The sequence below is a fragment of the Ipomoea triloba genome, chromosome 13 (assembly GCF_003576645.1).
Source record: "Ipomoea triloba cultivar NCNSP0323 chromosome 13, ASM357664v1".
NCBI lineage: Eukaryota > Viridiplantae > Streptophyta > Magnoliopsida > Solanales > Convolvulaceae > Ipomoea > Ipomoea triloba.
In genome coordinates, this window is record NC_044928.1 from 2722424 (window position 1) to 2738862 (window position 16439).

Sequence of the window (16439 nt, forward strand, 5' to 3'; positions counted from 1 at the left end):
TAGATTAGTAGCAATCTAACAAAGAGGGATGTTAATCCTTCTGTGAATCCATTTTCCTTTTTGAAACTTTAGTACTTTAAAAGAAAAATATTACTATATATATTAAACAAATATAAAACAAGTGGAATGTGTGGTGTAGTAGTAGAGTGTCCTTTATTTAGATAAGAGGTTTTTGGTTCAAAACCTTGCTTCGTTTTGGGGTGAATTTTATAGTTTTATGCCACATCACAAAATTGTGACATGACAATTCCAACGCCATGTGGATAGACTTAACGGAAAAAATAAACAGTGTTAAGTATTGTCCTACTTTAACCGTACTTTTAACATAATAAAAATGTACTTTATATTCATGGTCCACACAGCTATGTGGACTATAGTCCACACAATAATTTGCCTATATATGACTTATGGGCCCCCTATAGAGATGGTTCCTGAGCAGGTGCCCATGCTGCCCCCTTTGGGCCGTCCCTGAAAATGGATGTAGGAGTTTGTTCATCCAGGTGATCAATCAAAGTCCTGTGTGTCTTAGTAGGGGCTTGGAAAGATCATTTCATCACAATCAAGAAGTGAGCAATTAGAGCAAGGAAATAAAGTCACATATTATAACACTACAAGATGTGTTAGCTAGAGAGGGAGATATTGATAGGACTTTTTCTTAAACAGCTTTTTTTTTTTCTTTTTCACAGAACACTTAATTCTATTTGAATTGGGGCATAATGATTGATAAGTGCCTTTGAAGCTGTAACTTTTAGAAGAGGAGAGTGCAAAAATTTTACTCTCAAAATCTTCATTCCTCTCACAATTCACCAGTTTGGTGACTGTCTTCTGTAGTTCTATTTTCACTAATAAAAACTATATGATCATCATCTCTGATCAACTCTATATCTTCTATTTCTGCTCCCTCTTTGCTCACAACTTTAGCAGGCAAGAATCCATACTTCTTAACACCAATTTGGAGCAGTTCATGGAAGGTTTTAGGGAGCGATACAACCTTCCCCGCAACATCTCCTCTCTCGGGGCAACTAACAATCACTCTAGCTGCATATGTCTGTTCAGTGGCAGCAGGTGTATCCTCTTTCACAGAATAAAGCAAGGGTTGGTCCCCGTTTTGAGCAGCCGACATTATTCCAAACAACGAGTTGTGGAAGTTGTTAGTCCTGCGCCTAGGGCGCGACGATCGCCCCCAGGATCCGTCTGTTGTTGGAAAAGGGGACGAGTGTGAGGCCGGGAGGATTGTTGGCTCACTTTTGAACCTCCCAAGAAAGCGAACCCCAGGCCGGTCTTCAGGAACTGTTGTTGCATGGGGTTGAGCCGCCTTGGCCTCTTTATGGGATTCAAACAGTGCTGTGATTTCTTCATGCCCTTGCTGCTCAGATAGGTCCCTTGGAGTCCACCCATAGCTATCTGCTTTGTAGATATCAGCCCCTTGGGCTAACAAGTACTTCACTATCTCCACGTTGCCTTCACATACAGCGACATGGAGGGCTGTCGAACCATTGCTTCTGGGGAGCGTTACATCCCCACCGCGACGAAGAATCTCTCTGAGTAGTTCCAGGTTGTTCTGCTCGGCTGCAGTGCAGGAGAATTGACCTACATCACCTGAGGATAATTTAGCGCCGTTGTCTGCCAATAGCCTGGCTACTGATTCATGTTTTCCCAAGATGGCCTCCCACAGTGGCACACTCCCTTCAGAATCTGCAGGTGTTGAAAGAAGAAAAAAATGGTTTGAAGTGTAAAATAAACACATTTTAAGCTGTTAAGAGTCTCACATTGAAAATATAATAAAGAACATATATAGGTTTATAAGGCTATGGTTAGACTAAGAAATTGATTGGATTTAGTCTTTTAGTTTGGTTTTGGCCAATGTGCATTATAGCCGGGTATCAGAGTCTATTTGGTCCACTCGTGGTATTGGTGGCGTCCAAGCCAGCTTTTGCCCCAATCTTAGATTATAAGATAAGCAAAGAAAGTTAAAATATATACCTCTGCCTGTTGGGATCAGCTCCAAAGTCCAGAAGAAGAAGAACACAGTTTTCATATCCTTTAGCTGCTGCTATATGCTGATGTGGGCGAAACGAAAAGGCCAAAAAGAAAAAGCAGAAAATGAGAAAAAACAAACAATGTGTTTTAAAGAAAAGCAATTCACAAATCGAGTTGAGTTAACGCACAAGAGCTGTTCTCCCGTTGTTGTCGGATTCATTTGGATCAAGGCCACGCTTCAACAAGTGATGCAATAGCAGATCGTCTCCTCTGAGCGTCGCGAAGCAGAGGGTAAGAGGAAGGTCCATTCTTCCGCAGGCTAACATGTTCTCTGTCTCTAAGAGAACTCCTTCCATAATTGGATCCCTCATGTCCTTCAAATGCTGTTCAGATCAAGAGTAAATGAAACAGCTTACAACTTAAGACCATTTGGTTTAAAGATTATATTCTGCATTTTATCAAACTAAAACAAATGGACTGCAACTATAAACCTGAAGGAGATTGTTCATGATTATGGTTCCATCCCCAACATTAGCCTGAATAATATTCAGAAATGCAGTACGGTTCATACGCAGAAGCTGACTCAATCGCTTTGTACGGACTGTGAATAGCTGAGGCCTATAACAAAGTACACCAATCTCACCACAGAGATCACCCGCTTTCGCCTCCCCAACATGCTGCAATATCAACAGCAGTTTTAGTTCAAGTTCTTTAGCGTACAAAACAAAATAAAAAAACGATTTGAGTAAGCAGTTTCATGAAGTAATATGTTTAACAGTGAACATTTCACATCAGACTTGCCTGTTCCGCGCCATTTTTATAGACCAGAAGGTAATTTCCACTTTAGACTAAATTCAACGACGAACTTTTCACGCAGCAGAATATAGAACTAAAATTTAAGGAAGAGAACAAATTTTGTAAAGTGATAAATCTGATTCATATTGAAATGAACTAACTGAGCTGTTTTTATACAAGGGGAAGGTGGGAAAGCTAACAATCTAACAAACTATCATAACAGCCTTTCTAACTGACTTCTTAACTGAAAGTAGTTCAGCAATCAAACTTGTATATTCCCTGAAAGCCCCCCGCAAGCTGGATTGTATAGGTTGAACAATCCAAGCTTGGAGACATAGCTGAAGAAGGAGCCTGGACAGTGAGCCTTTGTAAGAACATCTGCCAACTGATTTTCAGATGAAATATGAAAGAGCTTGATGATTCCTTTGTGCAGTTTTTCTCTAACAAGATGGCAATCAATCTCTATATGCTTTGTTCTTTCATGAAACACAGGGTTTTCAGTGATGGCTATTGCAGACTTGCTATCACAATAAATAGCAGCTGGAACATTAGGATGTAAACCAAACTCAGCAAGTAGGTAGATCAACCATTGTACTTCACAGGTGGTTGCTGCCAAGGCTCTATATTCTGCTTCTGAGGAAGATCTGGATATGGTAGGTTGTTTCTTGGACTTCCAAGATATCAGGGCTTGACCAAGAAAAATGCAAAATCCTGTAACAGACTTCCTGGAGTCAACACAAGCACCCCAGTCAGAATCAGAAAAGGCCTTTAGTTGAAGATCAGATGAAGTTGGGAAGAATAACCCTTGTCCTGGAGCATTTTTAATGTATCTTAGAACTCTGTGGGCTGCTTGTAAATGTAGATGTGTAGGTTTATCCAAGAATTGAGACAACTGTTGTGTAGCAAAACTTATGTCAGGCCTTGTAATATTTAAGTATAAAAGTTTTCCAATAAGCCTTCTATACTGAGTATTATCTTCCAAAACATCACCTTCATTTCTGCTTAGCTTGTGTGAAGGGACTGTAGGGCTATGAACAGGTTTTGAGTCCATGAATCCTGCCTCATCAAGCAACTCTAGGGCATATTTTCTTTGAGATATTGCAATGCCCTTTTTCTGCAAGTACTTCAAGGGTCCCAAGTCTTTGATCTGAAACTGATCATTTAGTTGAGTTTTGATCTGTTGAACCAGGTTTAGATCAGCACTAGCCACCACTATATCATCTACATAAACTAGTAGGGCTACAAATGATGACCCTTCCCCTTTAGTAAATAAAGAATTGTCAGGAACAGACTGCTTAAACCCCATACTTAACAATGCAACACACAGTTTGATGTTCCACTGTCTACTTGCCTGTTTTAGGCCATACAAAGACTTGATCAGCCTGCATACTTGACCAGTTTTTCCTTCTTCACAACCAGGAGGAGGCTCCATGTAGACTTCCTCCTCAAGGTCCCCATGAAGAAATGCATTGTTCACATCCATTTGGTGGAGATGTCATTCCTTTGCTGCTGCAACTGCTAACAATGTTCTAATAGTGGTCATCTTGGCCACTGGACTGAAAGTGTCTAGGTAATCAATACCAAGAGTTTGTGTGTACCCCTTAGCCACAAGTCTTGCTTTATATCTTTCAACAGTGCCATCTGCCTTGTGTTTAATCTTGTACACCTATCTACATCCAATAGGTTTCTTGGATGGTGGCAGGTCCACCATCTCCCAAGTGTTGTTCCTCTTTAAAGCAGCAATCTCACTCTCCATAGCTTCCCTCCAACATTCATGCTTTATGGCCTCTTTGTAATTCTTTGGCTCACTGTGGCAAGTAATATTCATAACAAAAGAGTAGAATGATGGTGAAAGCTTAGTGTAGTTTATGACCTTAGAGATGTCATGAGGAGAGGTTCTCATCACAGAGCTGTGGCATACATAGTCTCCCAAGTAAGCTGGAGTATGTTTTTGTCTAGTAGACCTCCTTATTGCTGGTTGTTGAGACTGTTCTGGTGAGGTACCATGTGGCTGCTCAGGAGACTGTGTTTGTTCAACTGCCTCATGAAGGGGTGGGCTATGTATTTGCTCATGACTGGTGGTAGTATGAGGAGGATCTTGTGACTCATTAGAGAGTTCTGTTGAGACATTAGCTGGAAGAATGACCTGGGAGAACTCCTTTTCTGAACTGACACCATGCTGAAATAGGAATGTATTCTCATAAAATATCACATCTCTGGACAAGAAAACCATCTTTGAATGCAGATCATACAGTTTATAGCCTTTAGTTCCATTAACAAAACCAAGAAAGATACATTTCTTAGCTCTAGCATCAAATTTTGACTTGGGACCCAATGTAGCAGCATAAGCCAAACAACCAAACACTTTCAAATGTTGATAATGTGGAACCTTTTGAAGCAGAACTTGATAGGGTATTTGGTTATTAATGGAAGCTGATGGCAGTCTATTTATGATGTAAGCTGCATGTAGTATACATTCACCCCAAAAATGCTCTGGCAAGTTGGCTTGGAACCTGAGAGCTCTAGCAGTAGTTAGGAGATGGCCATGCTTCCTTTCAACTCTACTGTTCTGTTGAGGAGTATATGTACAGGAGGTTTGATGCATAATTCCTTCTTCATTAAAAAATTCATACATATCAAACTCAGGACCATTATCTGATCTTATGGTCTTGACATGGACTCCATATTGAGTCTTGACCATTTTGCAAAAACTTATGATTAGGTTTCTGACTTTAGATTTCTTTCTCATTAGGTGAACCCACACTGCCCTGCTGTGGTCATCAACCATGGTAAGGAAGTAATGATGACCATGGATGGTGGCAGTCTTATAAGGACCCCAAATGTCCATATGTAATAAATCAAAACAAGCATCAGCAATAGAAGTACTAGACTGAAATGGGAGTCTTTTTTGTTTTGCAAAATGACAACAGTCACATATCAAATTCTTATTCATTTGAATTGTTGAGTCCAACTCATGCAACAACTGAATTTTTGAGCATGAGGCATGTCCTAACCTAGCATGCCATAGGGTACACTTATTCAACTTTGAAACAATGTTATTTACAGAATTGGAATTAGTAGGAAAAATCAGGTGATATAGTCCATTCTGGAGTTCAGCCAGCCCAATCATCTTCCCATGAATAGCTCCCTGTATTATGCACTGATTAGTATGAAGCTTCATTGTGCAATTTGAGCTTTTAATGAGGGCTCCCACAGATATCAAATTATACTAAAATCCAGGAACATAGAGAACATTGTGCAGAACAAATTCCTTAGACAGATATACAGATCCAATGTAGGTTATGGCAACTTGTTCTCCATTAGGTAAACTAACATGCATGTTATGAACCATCTTTTGCTTTGTCAACAGATTCATACTACACACAACATGATGAGTAGCACCACTATCTAATATCCACTCATTTTCTCTGTAAACTGCTAGATTAGGGGATGACAGTGTACCTTCAGTTTGAGCACCTGGCATGAGATTGGCAGAAATGACATTAGTCTGAATTGGTTGATCCAGTGGTGTGGTCATGGACCCTTTTTCCCCATATGATCTTTGCATTTGGACAAACTCCATGAATTTCTTGAAGTCATTTTGAGTGAAAGATATATCTTCATTAGAACTTGGTTGCTGGACTGTCAAGGGACCCTGAGTGTGGTTGACAAAGCCCTGATTTCTTGGCTTTGGCTTCCAACCAGGTGGGTATCCATGTTTCTTGTAGCATTTATCCTATGTGTGTCCTGTGAAACCACAGAAAGTGCACACAGGTTTCTTGTTCCCACTTACAAACTTCTTGTAGTTCTGTTGAGGACCATTACCTGCCCTAGCCATCAAGACATTTCCAGTGATACCAACTTCACCAGCTTGATGTAGCTGACTAGCAAATCCTGTGGTACCAATGTGAAACTGTCTCTCCTGTTGTGCTATCATGGAGTAAGCATCACACACATCTGGAAGAGGTCTCATGAGCATGATTTGGTTTCTTGTACCAGCGTGTCTATCATGCAAACCAATGAGAAATATGGACAACTTATCCTTCTCAGTTTCCTCATTCAACTCATCAATCTTCTTCCCACAATTACACTTCACAATGCAATCGCAAGCTACAGAGGGTCTGAGAATTTGAAGTTCATCCCATAACAGCTTCTGTTGAGTGAAATATTCATTTAGAGAACTGTCACCTTGCTTCGTTTGATAAATCTCGCACTTGATTTCTGCTATTCAAAATAGATCTTGTTGGCTAAATCTGCGTTTCAGATTACTCCATATGCCATACGCAGTGTCGATCCAAAGAACACTGCGTCCAATCGTCGGAGATAGTGATCGGACAATCCAGGAGATCACCATGTCATTGCATCGTGTCCATACATCAAACCTCTGATCATCTGTAGACGGCTTGGTGATCGATCCATTAACAAATTTGAGTTTATTCTTGCATGACAACGCCATTGTCATAGCTCTTGCCCATGGATGGTAATTCGGACCTTTTAGCGGCGTATAGACCAGCGCCAATGCTGGACTCTCATTAGGATGCAGAAAGTAAGGATTTGACTGGGACTGTGGATCAAAAATTACCTCGCCTGTGTTTGATCCAATCGCCGGAGTCAAAGGAACAGAGGGAGCAGGTGCCGGATTTCCAGTTGCCGGAGTTGCTGCTGTATTATCAACGGGAGTTGATCTTGTGCCGATCGGAGGCCATGCCGCCATTGGAAAAGAGATCTTCAGGAAACCTTCTTCAAGGCTCTGATACCATTTCACGCAGCACAATATAGAACTAAAATTTAAGGAAGAGAACAAATTTTGTAAAGTGATAAATCTGATTCATATTGAAATGAACTAACTGAGCTGTTTTTATACAAGGGGAAGGTGGGAAAGCTAACAATCTAACAAACTATCATAATAGCCTTTCTAACTGACTTCTTAACTGAAAGTAGTTCAGCAATCAAACTTGTATATCCCCTGAAAGAACTTATAGGAAATAAACAGAAAACACTTGTGTGTGTATTAAATTAAGCCTCGCCTGGTCTTCTTCTTCTTATTATTATTCTGATTCTTCTGTGTCTGAATGCTGTGATTCATCATAGCAATTGGATCAATAATGGAAAACGGAACCAAGAACATGAAACCAGGTGAGAAAAAGAAATATTAAACAGATTTTGCAATGAAAATAAACAAAAGAATGCAAGAGAAACATATGGAACATACCCACATAGAATGCTGGTCAACAATATTGTAAGATACCGCCATCTCTTCTAGAGAAGTGACAATAGAAGGATGGCATTGCTTCAACTCAATTAACTGCAACCGGGGCTTTGTTGCAATTGTAGGAGGGATCTCTTTTAGAGAATAACAGCGTTTTAAGAATATGTACCGGAGCTTTGGGAAATGATTACTAGTATCGACCACCCATCGCTCAAGACTTCTGGCTTCAACCTCCAATTCTTGTAATTCAGGGAATCCTCCTTCAACCACTTCCCACACTTTGCCATAGAAAGCATTCTCTAATTCCAGCACCTTAAGCTTCAGTAACTGCCCAATTACTGTTAAAACCTTCACTGGAAAATTAGTCCCACTCAACATCAACTTCTTCAATTTTGCAGGAAAACCAACCCGCTCTAAAAGGGTTATACTACCAATTGGAACCATAACGGTTAGACTCTCCAACCTCAATAAATCCTCATAATTCTCCAGAATGATGATAGGATTTCTGCAACCAGGCACTAAGACGTCTTTATACACAACTTTTAGTTTTCTTATGCTTGGAAACCTGCAATAATACACTTCTTTTTTCCGCAAATGAATTGGCATTGCACAAGCTAATGTTTGCAAATGCTCTTTCACCATGTTTGGAGGATCTATCATATACATGTCCCCAAGTTTGAGATGCCTTAAATGTTGCAGCTCCCAAATTTTGGATGGCAATAAATTGAGAGTCCGGGATTCAAGTGTTGATTTATCAATGCCAGAAACACTAAGTGTTTGTAAATTTGAATTACTTGATACTACATCCTCAAAACTCTCAAACCACTGTGGTATGGCAAGATATCTTTAAAAAAATAAATTCCTTAAGGGAAATAATGACACTCTTTTGAGTATTAAAGATTCACTCAAATCTAAAATTCTTAAATGTTTGAAAGGTATAAACCTTTCAAAACCTTCATGAAAGACGAAAAGGGAACGAGGGATATTTGAACTAAACAACACATGATAGTCCAAACTATGTGAGCGTAAACTTAACCAACGGCATGAATTTGCGAGTATGTCTAGTGGCCATCCAATACACTGTTGAGTATTAACTGCACATAAAAGTCCTTCTTTTTGAGCTTGTCGTACGCAAAAGCTATGCATGTCAATATGTATTGAACAATTCTTTCTTTTCAAATCGTACTCATTGCCCATTCTGACTAGTCCTCTATTTCTAAGACCCCTTAAATACATGAGACATATATCTTCTAATGGCAGGCACCTTAGTGGTTTCACAAATCCTTCAGCAATCCATAACTTAATAAGTCTTTTCACATTGATTTTACTGTGTTTTGGAAAGACCACAAAATATAAAAAACAAACTTTTAAATGTTGTGGCAAACGATTGTAAATATCAGTAAGCTTACTTGATGAAAACAAATAGAGGGAGAGATGGGATTTCCGGGTTTTGGTGTTTAGTCTCCTAATGCCAAACTAAGGTGAAATATCATATTTGGGTAAGACAATTGTTTAAGATGCACTTAAAGAGGGGAATTACTCCCATAATTCCTACAAGACAAGGAATAGAATAAGCATCATAAACAACTACACTAAACACTCTTTCCCAAGATGTGCAAGCAAGATACAAATTATGGGTGCTCTAGATTATATCCTAACTCCCGTCAAGATACAAAATTAGCAAACGAAGCAAGCAATTGGATCCTTAATCACAAGCATCATCAACATTAAACACAATTGCATAATAAGTCATAAACCCAAATGTAAATATAACATTGAAATATAAAGAACAAAGGCAAATGATTCATCAACACGTTTCACCCAAAAATCCCAAAATATTTTAGCCAATCATGGCTGTAATAGAATTCAAAGGTCAAGTAATAAAGAGTTTACAAAGACTAGAAAGTAAATGAAAGGAAAAGAAATTCTCCCAAATCTAGCTTTCCAAGCTTTCCTTCTTCCTTCCTAAGCCTTCATATCTCCTTGACATGACTATCTTCTTCTCCAAGAATGGTGGATCCCTCCTTCACTCCATGGAAGAGACAACACCTTGCTCCCACTCCTATTTGCCTCCTAAAAACGCAGCTTAGCTCTAGGGTTTTGGGAAAAAGAGCCTTTTATAGTGGGATCAAAAATAGGGGCAAAGTAGGCAATTCCGCGCAGCAAAATTCTGGACTGTCACAGGATTCTCGACGCGTCGAGCCTTCGATATATTTTCGGAAATTCCTACGGCGATTTCTCGACGCGTCGAGTCTAGAGCTCGACGCGTCGAGCCTGGATGCTGGCTCAAATCTTCACGCCTTGAAGTATTTCGTCACGACGGGCGGGATTCCGGATGGGCACCAAATTTAATAATAAATCATGTCTACACTAGAAAGCAAGGAAACATGAATTGGAGGCGACAATTTAATACATTTAAGCTCCAAAGTTGATCTAAAACACTTGGAAAAATATGCACAAATGAGATCATATCAATATCCTTAATAATTTCATATTTCGATATGTTTAAGTAAAGGGATGAATAACATGATGAATTTTGACACGGTACTAAAATAATAGTCTTGGATGAAAACTAAAGTATTGTAATTGTGTTGGTAGTGCATTGACCTCAGCACACATAAAATACTTGGGGGACAATCACTATTCAATATTGTAAAGCACTAAAAATCCTTGCTGGAGTTGTAGATATGTATATACGGTTTTTTTTTTTTTTTTTTTTAGGAATACTCATAAGTTTTTAAAAGATAGTATTTATTCTATAATTTTTCAATCCTTTCAGTCAAAGAATCAACGTCTCTCCCATTAGGATTCGATCTTGTGACTACATAGTAGTGGGCAGAGATTCATATATACAACAAAACTTTTGGAGAGCATTTTTTAAAAGTTTTTACAAACTTCTTCAAGGGTTGCAACAAGAGAAAAAGTTTAAACAAAAATGAACCATTAATACTCTCTTAGTTGAGATTGATACGAAGTAAATAATATGAGGAAAGTTAAGGCACATTTGCCTCACAATGATATAAAAGTTAAAATATATATGACCAAAAAGTGGGAAATTCTAGAATGAAAATGGAAGGCAAAGTCATATGTAGCTATGATAGCCTCATACATCATGTCCTTCTTCTTCTGACTCTTCCGTATCTGTATACTGCCATCCATCATACTCTTCTTCTGACTCTTCTTCTTTTTCCTGATATTATTATTGAATACATTTTTTAGTCCCTTCATATTGGCAAACCAACCAGACAAATATCATAAAAATCATCGAAAATGAATGAATAAATAAATAAATATATATATATAAAATGAGCAGGCCAAATATGAATACTAAACATGCAAACAAATTAAATGTGTGTATATTAAATTAAGCCTGGCCTGTTCTTCTTCTTCTTTTTCTTGGTCTTCTTCTGATTCTTCTGATTCTAGTGTGTCTGAATACTGCGATTCATCATAACAATTGGATCAATAATACATAACGGAACGAAGAACATGAAAGCAGGTGAGAAAAAGAAATATTAAATAGATTTTGCAAACAAAAGAATGAAAGAGAAACAGAAAGAACATACTCGCAAATACTCGCCGTCAACAATAATGAAAACCGACAGTTTCATGTCCCTCCACATATCTACTGAATACCTCTTGGCAGAAGTGACAACAGAAGGAGGACATCGCTCCAACTTAATTAACCGCAACTCAGGCTTTTTTGCAATTATAGAAGGGATCTCTTTTAGAGAATAACAACGTTTTAGGAATATGTACTCGAGCTTTGGCAAATGAGTACTAGTATCGGCCACCCATCGCTCAAGACTTGGGGCTTCAACCTCCAACTTTTTTAATTCAGGGAATCCTCCTTCAACCACTTTCCATACTCTGCCATAGAAAGCATTCTCTAGATTCAGCACCTTAAGCTTCGGTAACTGCCCAATTACCATTAAAACTTTCACCGGAAAATTAGTCCCACTCAACATCAACTTCTTCAATTTTGCAGGAAAACCAACTCGCTCTAAAAGAGTTATACTACCAACTGAAATCATAATCCTTAGAGTCTTCAACCTCAACAAATCCTCAAAATTCTCCAGAATGATGATAGGATTTTTGAAACATCGTCCACCGCTGCAACCAGGCACTAAGACGTCTTTATACACAACTTCAAGTTTTCTTATACACTTCTTTTTTCCTGAAATGAATTGGCATTGCACAAACTAATGTTTGCAAATGCTCTTTAACCATGCTTGGAGGATCTATCATATACATATCCCCAAGTTTGAGATGCATTAAATGTTGCGGCTCCCAAATTTTGGATGGCAGAGTACGTGCTCCAAGTGTTGATTCATCAATGCCAGAAACAGTAAGTGTTTGCAAATTTGAATTACTTGATATTACATCATCAAAACTCTCAAGCCACTGTGGTATGGAAAGATATCTTAAAAAAACCAAATTTCTTAAGGGCAATAATGGCACTCTTTTGTGTATTAGAGATTCACTCAAATCTAAAATTCTTAAATGTTTGAAAGGTATAGACCTTTCAAAGCCTCCCTGAAAGAGAAAAAGGGAGCGAGGGATATTTGAACTAAACAACACATGATAGTCCAAACTATGTGAGCGTAAACTTAACCAGCGACATGAATTTGCGAGTATGTCTAATGACCATCCAATGCACTGTTGAGTATTTGCTGCACATAAAAGACCTTCTTTTTGAGCTTCACATACACAAAAGCTATGCATGTCAATATGTACCTCACAAGTCTTTGGTCTGAATTTGTAAATGTCTGTTATGACTAGTCCTCTACTTCTAAGAGCCCTTAAATATCTGTAACCTATATCTTCTAATGGCAGGCACCTTAGTGGTTTCACAAATCCTTCAGCAATCCATAACTTAATAAGTCTTTCCACATTGATTTGACTGTGTTTTGGAAAGACCACAAAATATAAAAAACAAACTTTTAAATGTTGTGGCAAACGATTGTAAATATCAGTAAGCTTACTCAAGTGTCGTTTATCTCTATGTAGAGTTCCCAATGACAGTAATTCTTTCTCGATCTTCTTCCATTCCTTCAATGTGCAGTTGCATGTAGATAGACGGTCTGCAACTGTAACAATTGAGCGGGGCAACCCTCTGCATTCCTCAACAAGATGCTTCGCAATTTCTTCAAATTTGGGTGTCATATGCTGTTTAAGAGAAAATCTGTGAGAAAATAGAACCCAACTCTCGTCGTAATTTAGGTAAGGCAGCCTCATGATGATACCCCGATCTTTGCAGATGTACTCAACCACATCAGTGAAAAGAGTGGTTACCAATATCCGACTTCCAATTGAGTCATTGGGAAAACATTGGTGGATATCATCCCAAAGCAGAGTGTTAGGGACATCATCCAAAACAATTAAATATGTCTTGCATTTCAAGTGTTTGTGCAGTTGGTGTTTTAGTTGAGAAACAGTGCTTCCCTGCAGCATGTCAATTTCTTCAATGACGGGGTTTGGCCACATTATTGGTTTAAGAAGGTGGCACTGTAGTTGTTGCACATTCCCATTGTATCTTGGCGGAATAGTAATCCAAGCTTGAATCTCGAAATGTGATACAACCTCTGTGTCTGTACACAGTTTTTTACAAAGAGTAGTCTTTCCAATGCCTGGAGCTCCAACAATTGTGAGTACTCCTAGTTCTGCAGATAACCAATCATTAAGGAGATAATATTTTATGGGGTTATAGTCATCCCACAACATTATTATATCCTCCTCCGGATCCCTACACTGTGGAGAGCATTGCAAGGATCCACCTGACCACGCAATGTTGTGAGGCTGCGACACTGCAGCTTCTGAGCAACCAATCAACGGAAGAGAATCATTGTTGATAACCTTAAGCAACTCTTCTGCCTCCTTTGCTACTTCTTGCAAGCTTCGATGGAGATGGAGTTCCCCTTCATCATCTTTATGTTGAAGTTGAAGGATGTTTGTGAGTTGTATTTCGATGTCATCTTCAGCTTTCAGTGCAAAGTCTCTGATTTTGTTTAGCAGATGTTGTCGGATTGGAGCACCACCCACAGCGTTGTTGTATTCCTTTTTCACAAAGGCTTCCATATAAGAAAGCTTCTGAAGCAGAGATTTCAATGGCTTCTCATCATCATCAACAAGAGACACTCTGTGGTTGGGATGCAAAAATTCAAGCTCAATGGTAGCCATCAGAGAAGTCAATGCAACACAAGCCATATCTCTCTGTATTTTGTTTCAAAGTAAGATTAGAATGTAATAATGCATTCGCAACTTTTGGCTTTGCTAATTTATACTGCATTTCTTGACTCTCCCCCCCCTATAATATGGCCTATGGCCTACTTATTATTTTTCGATCGATTCTCTTTCTTAAGTAATTGCAATATGGTTGGGATGCTAGTTGTTCTGTATGTTTTATGCCTTAACCCAGCAATTATATATTTTAATATATAATGGAGACCATCCCTAGCTAATTAATGTATTAGTCTTTCTTTGTTTACTAGTCAGAAACACATGCATGTGCACCGCAAATTGCATTGTGTACCATGGTCATAACTGATACTGCAGTTGTGTTGAACTGATACTGCAGTTCCAGACGGATGAAACGGCCTCTGTTTCGCCCAACTGCAGTTTCCTTTCAACACAACTGCAACATCATTTCAACACAACTGCAATATCAGTAATGATTTATGGTCCACCGTATAACCACTGCATATGCACAGCAGCACATGCAATGCGCCATAATACAAAATAGGTGCTCGGTCGAGTAAGCACATGCATACAGAATACAGAAATGTCCAATAAACAAAAATTGAAGGAGATCAATGAAATTATATATATTCCTGAATTTCACTAATTTTTCATACTCTTTAAAAAACTCAAGTTGAATTGTTGCAATGAGAAAAGTGAATGAAACACAATCCAATGGTAGGAGAGAGAAGAATAATAAATTCTATGATTATTAAAAGATTTGAGTCCAATAGGATAGTAAAATTAGGCAAACAAATATAATGATAATGGATATCAAATCCGATAGTGGAGAGTACAAGCATCTCCAACCAAAGGCAATTTTAATTCATTGCAGGTAAAAACTTAATAAATATATATATAAAAAAAATTGTCAAGTTACATAGAGGAAATTTTTTAATTTGTCCATATTATTTTATCCATATTTTAATGCACCCACTAACCTACGGCATAATTAAAGCAAACATCCCTCTCTTTGCCCAAAAACTAACAAAGAAATTGAACACTCATTTTGAGCCCTAAATAACTAGAAGAGATTCATAGATAATTTTTAGGATGAAATTAAAGTAAATATTATATCAATTAAAAGTAGTCAAAAGATTGAATTCACTTAATAAGCACATGGATGGGAGCTAGCACTGGGCCCAACTTTATCATATCTCTGGACAAGTTCCGATCCGTATGCACATGCATAGTTTATAATACTCTTAAATTATAAATTTATTTACCTCGCGTATATCAAACATTGTCGTAAATAAAGTGTTAATTGATGTATAAAATTCTTAAATTATAAATTTATTTACCTTGAACAAATCAAACATTGTCGTATATCCCAGGCTAGTTGATTTATTAAAACTCTTAAATCATAAATTTATTCAAATATTATCTCACTTTTGCACATGTTTTATGTCTTAATAACCCATCATTATATATTTTACTATAAAGTGGAGACTACTAGCTAATTAATATATTACTCTTTCTTTGTTTACTAGTTAGAAGCACATGCAATGCACGATATGATAAAAAAAAAATGTTCAATAATAGGTGCTCGAGGAAGCACATGCACATGCGATGCATAATACAAAAATGTCCAATAAAAAAATTAAGAGTAATTTTGGTCCAATGACTATTTGGATCTTGTTAATTGCAATTTATGACCTTTAAAACTATTAATTTAGTACTTTAATTATTGAATTTCTATCAATTTTAGTCACTTCGATCAAATTGTCAGCCAAATCTCACTGAAAAATATTAATAACTAAATTAATGAGTAAATTTTAGTTATTTTACTTCTATTTTCTTTCTTCTCAAATGAGCACACTGCAAAGTCTACCTGACTAAACCATCGGAATTCCAGTTATTGAACACGCTAGTTCCGGCGTTCTGGGAGGAGGCCTTTAACTTTAGAAGCGATTGGAGCTCATCGGAGCTGGCAACGAATAGGAATAAGGTAAAGAAAGAAAATAGAAGTAAAATGATCAAAATATCATTATTATTTTACCAATTAATATTTTTCGGTGACTTTAATCTCAGTCGAAGTCTCTTTGATTGAGATTATATGACTTCGATTGACACTTTGGCTAAGATTATATATATTCATATATACCGTGTATAGGACAAGAGAAATACGAGTAATAATACACTAAACAGGTGAACGAACAATTTTATCCCTTCATTTGACCTCAACTTAACCAAAATTTGACTAAATGACCAACATTGG

General features: G+C 37.8%; 2 protein-coding genes across 3 annotated transcripts; both read right to left on the reverse strand.

The window, feature by feature from the left end:
• Positions 1–791: 791 nt before the first annotated feature.
• On the reverse strand, positions 792–4258 carry LOC116002366 (potassium channel AKT1-like). The gene is made up of 5 exons (XM_031242485.1): positions 3044–4258; positions 2472–2657; positions 2169–2363; positions 1987–2060; positions 792–1697 (listed from the first exon to the last, which is right to left on the reverse strand). The coding sequence occupies exons 1-5, from the start codon at positions 4256–4258 to the stop codon at positions 797–799; spliced, it is 2571 nt and encodes an 856-aa protein (XP_031098345.1). The 3' UTR covers positions 792–796.
• Positions 4259–10960: 6702 nt separating this feature from the next.
• Positions 10961–13480, reverse strand: LOC116000865 (disease resistance protein RPM1-like). 2 transcript variants are annotated; one of them, XM_031240726.1, is made up of 2 exons: positions 12970–13480; positions 10961–11422 (listed from the first exon to the last, which is right to left on the reverse strand). In XM_031240726.1, exons 1-2 carry the CDS (start codon positions 13469–13471, stop codon positions 11349–11351), a joined length of 576 nt encoding a protein of 191 aa, XP_031096586.1. In that variant the 5' UTR covers positions 13472–13480; the 3' UTR covers positions 10961–11348. The 2 variants fall into 2 exon arrangements, 1 of the variants encoding a protein (XP_031096586.1); XR_004094181.1 differs by lacking the exon at positions 12970–13480 and adding an exon at positions 11551–11799 and having other exon boundaries at positions 11372–11422.
• Positions 13481–16439: the final 2959 nt, after the last annotated feature.

What these genes read in the sequence shown, in the direction of transcription:
- LOC116000865 (XM_031240726.1), bottom strand. Translation starts at nt 13,471, where the DNA reads ATGTGGCCAAACCCCGTCATTGAAGAAATTGACATGCTGCAGGGAAGC. An exon ending in TAGAGATAAACGACACTTGA is followed by an intron (nt 11,423 to 12,969) that starts GTAAGCTTACTG and finishes GATGAATCGCAG; the next exon opens with TATTCAGACACACTAGAATC.
- LOC116002366 (XM_031242485.1), bottom strand. Translation starts at nt 4,258, where the DNA reads ATGGATGTGAACAATGCATTTCTTCATGGGGACCTTGAGGAGGAAGTC. An exon ending in ACAACGGGAGAACAGCTCTT is followed by an intron (nt 2,061 to 2,168) that starts GTGCGTTAACTC and finishes CGCCCACATCAG; the next exon opens with CATATAGCAGCAGCTAAAGG. An exon ending in GGAGCTGATCCCAACAGGCA is followed by an intron (nt 1,698 to 1,986) that starts GAGGTATATATT and finishes TTCAACACCTGC; the next exon opens with AGATTCTGAAGGGAGTGTGC.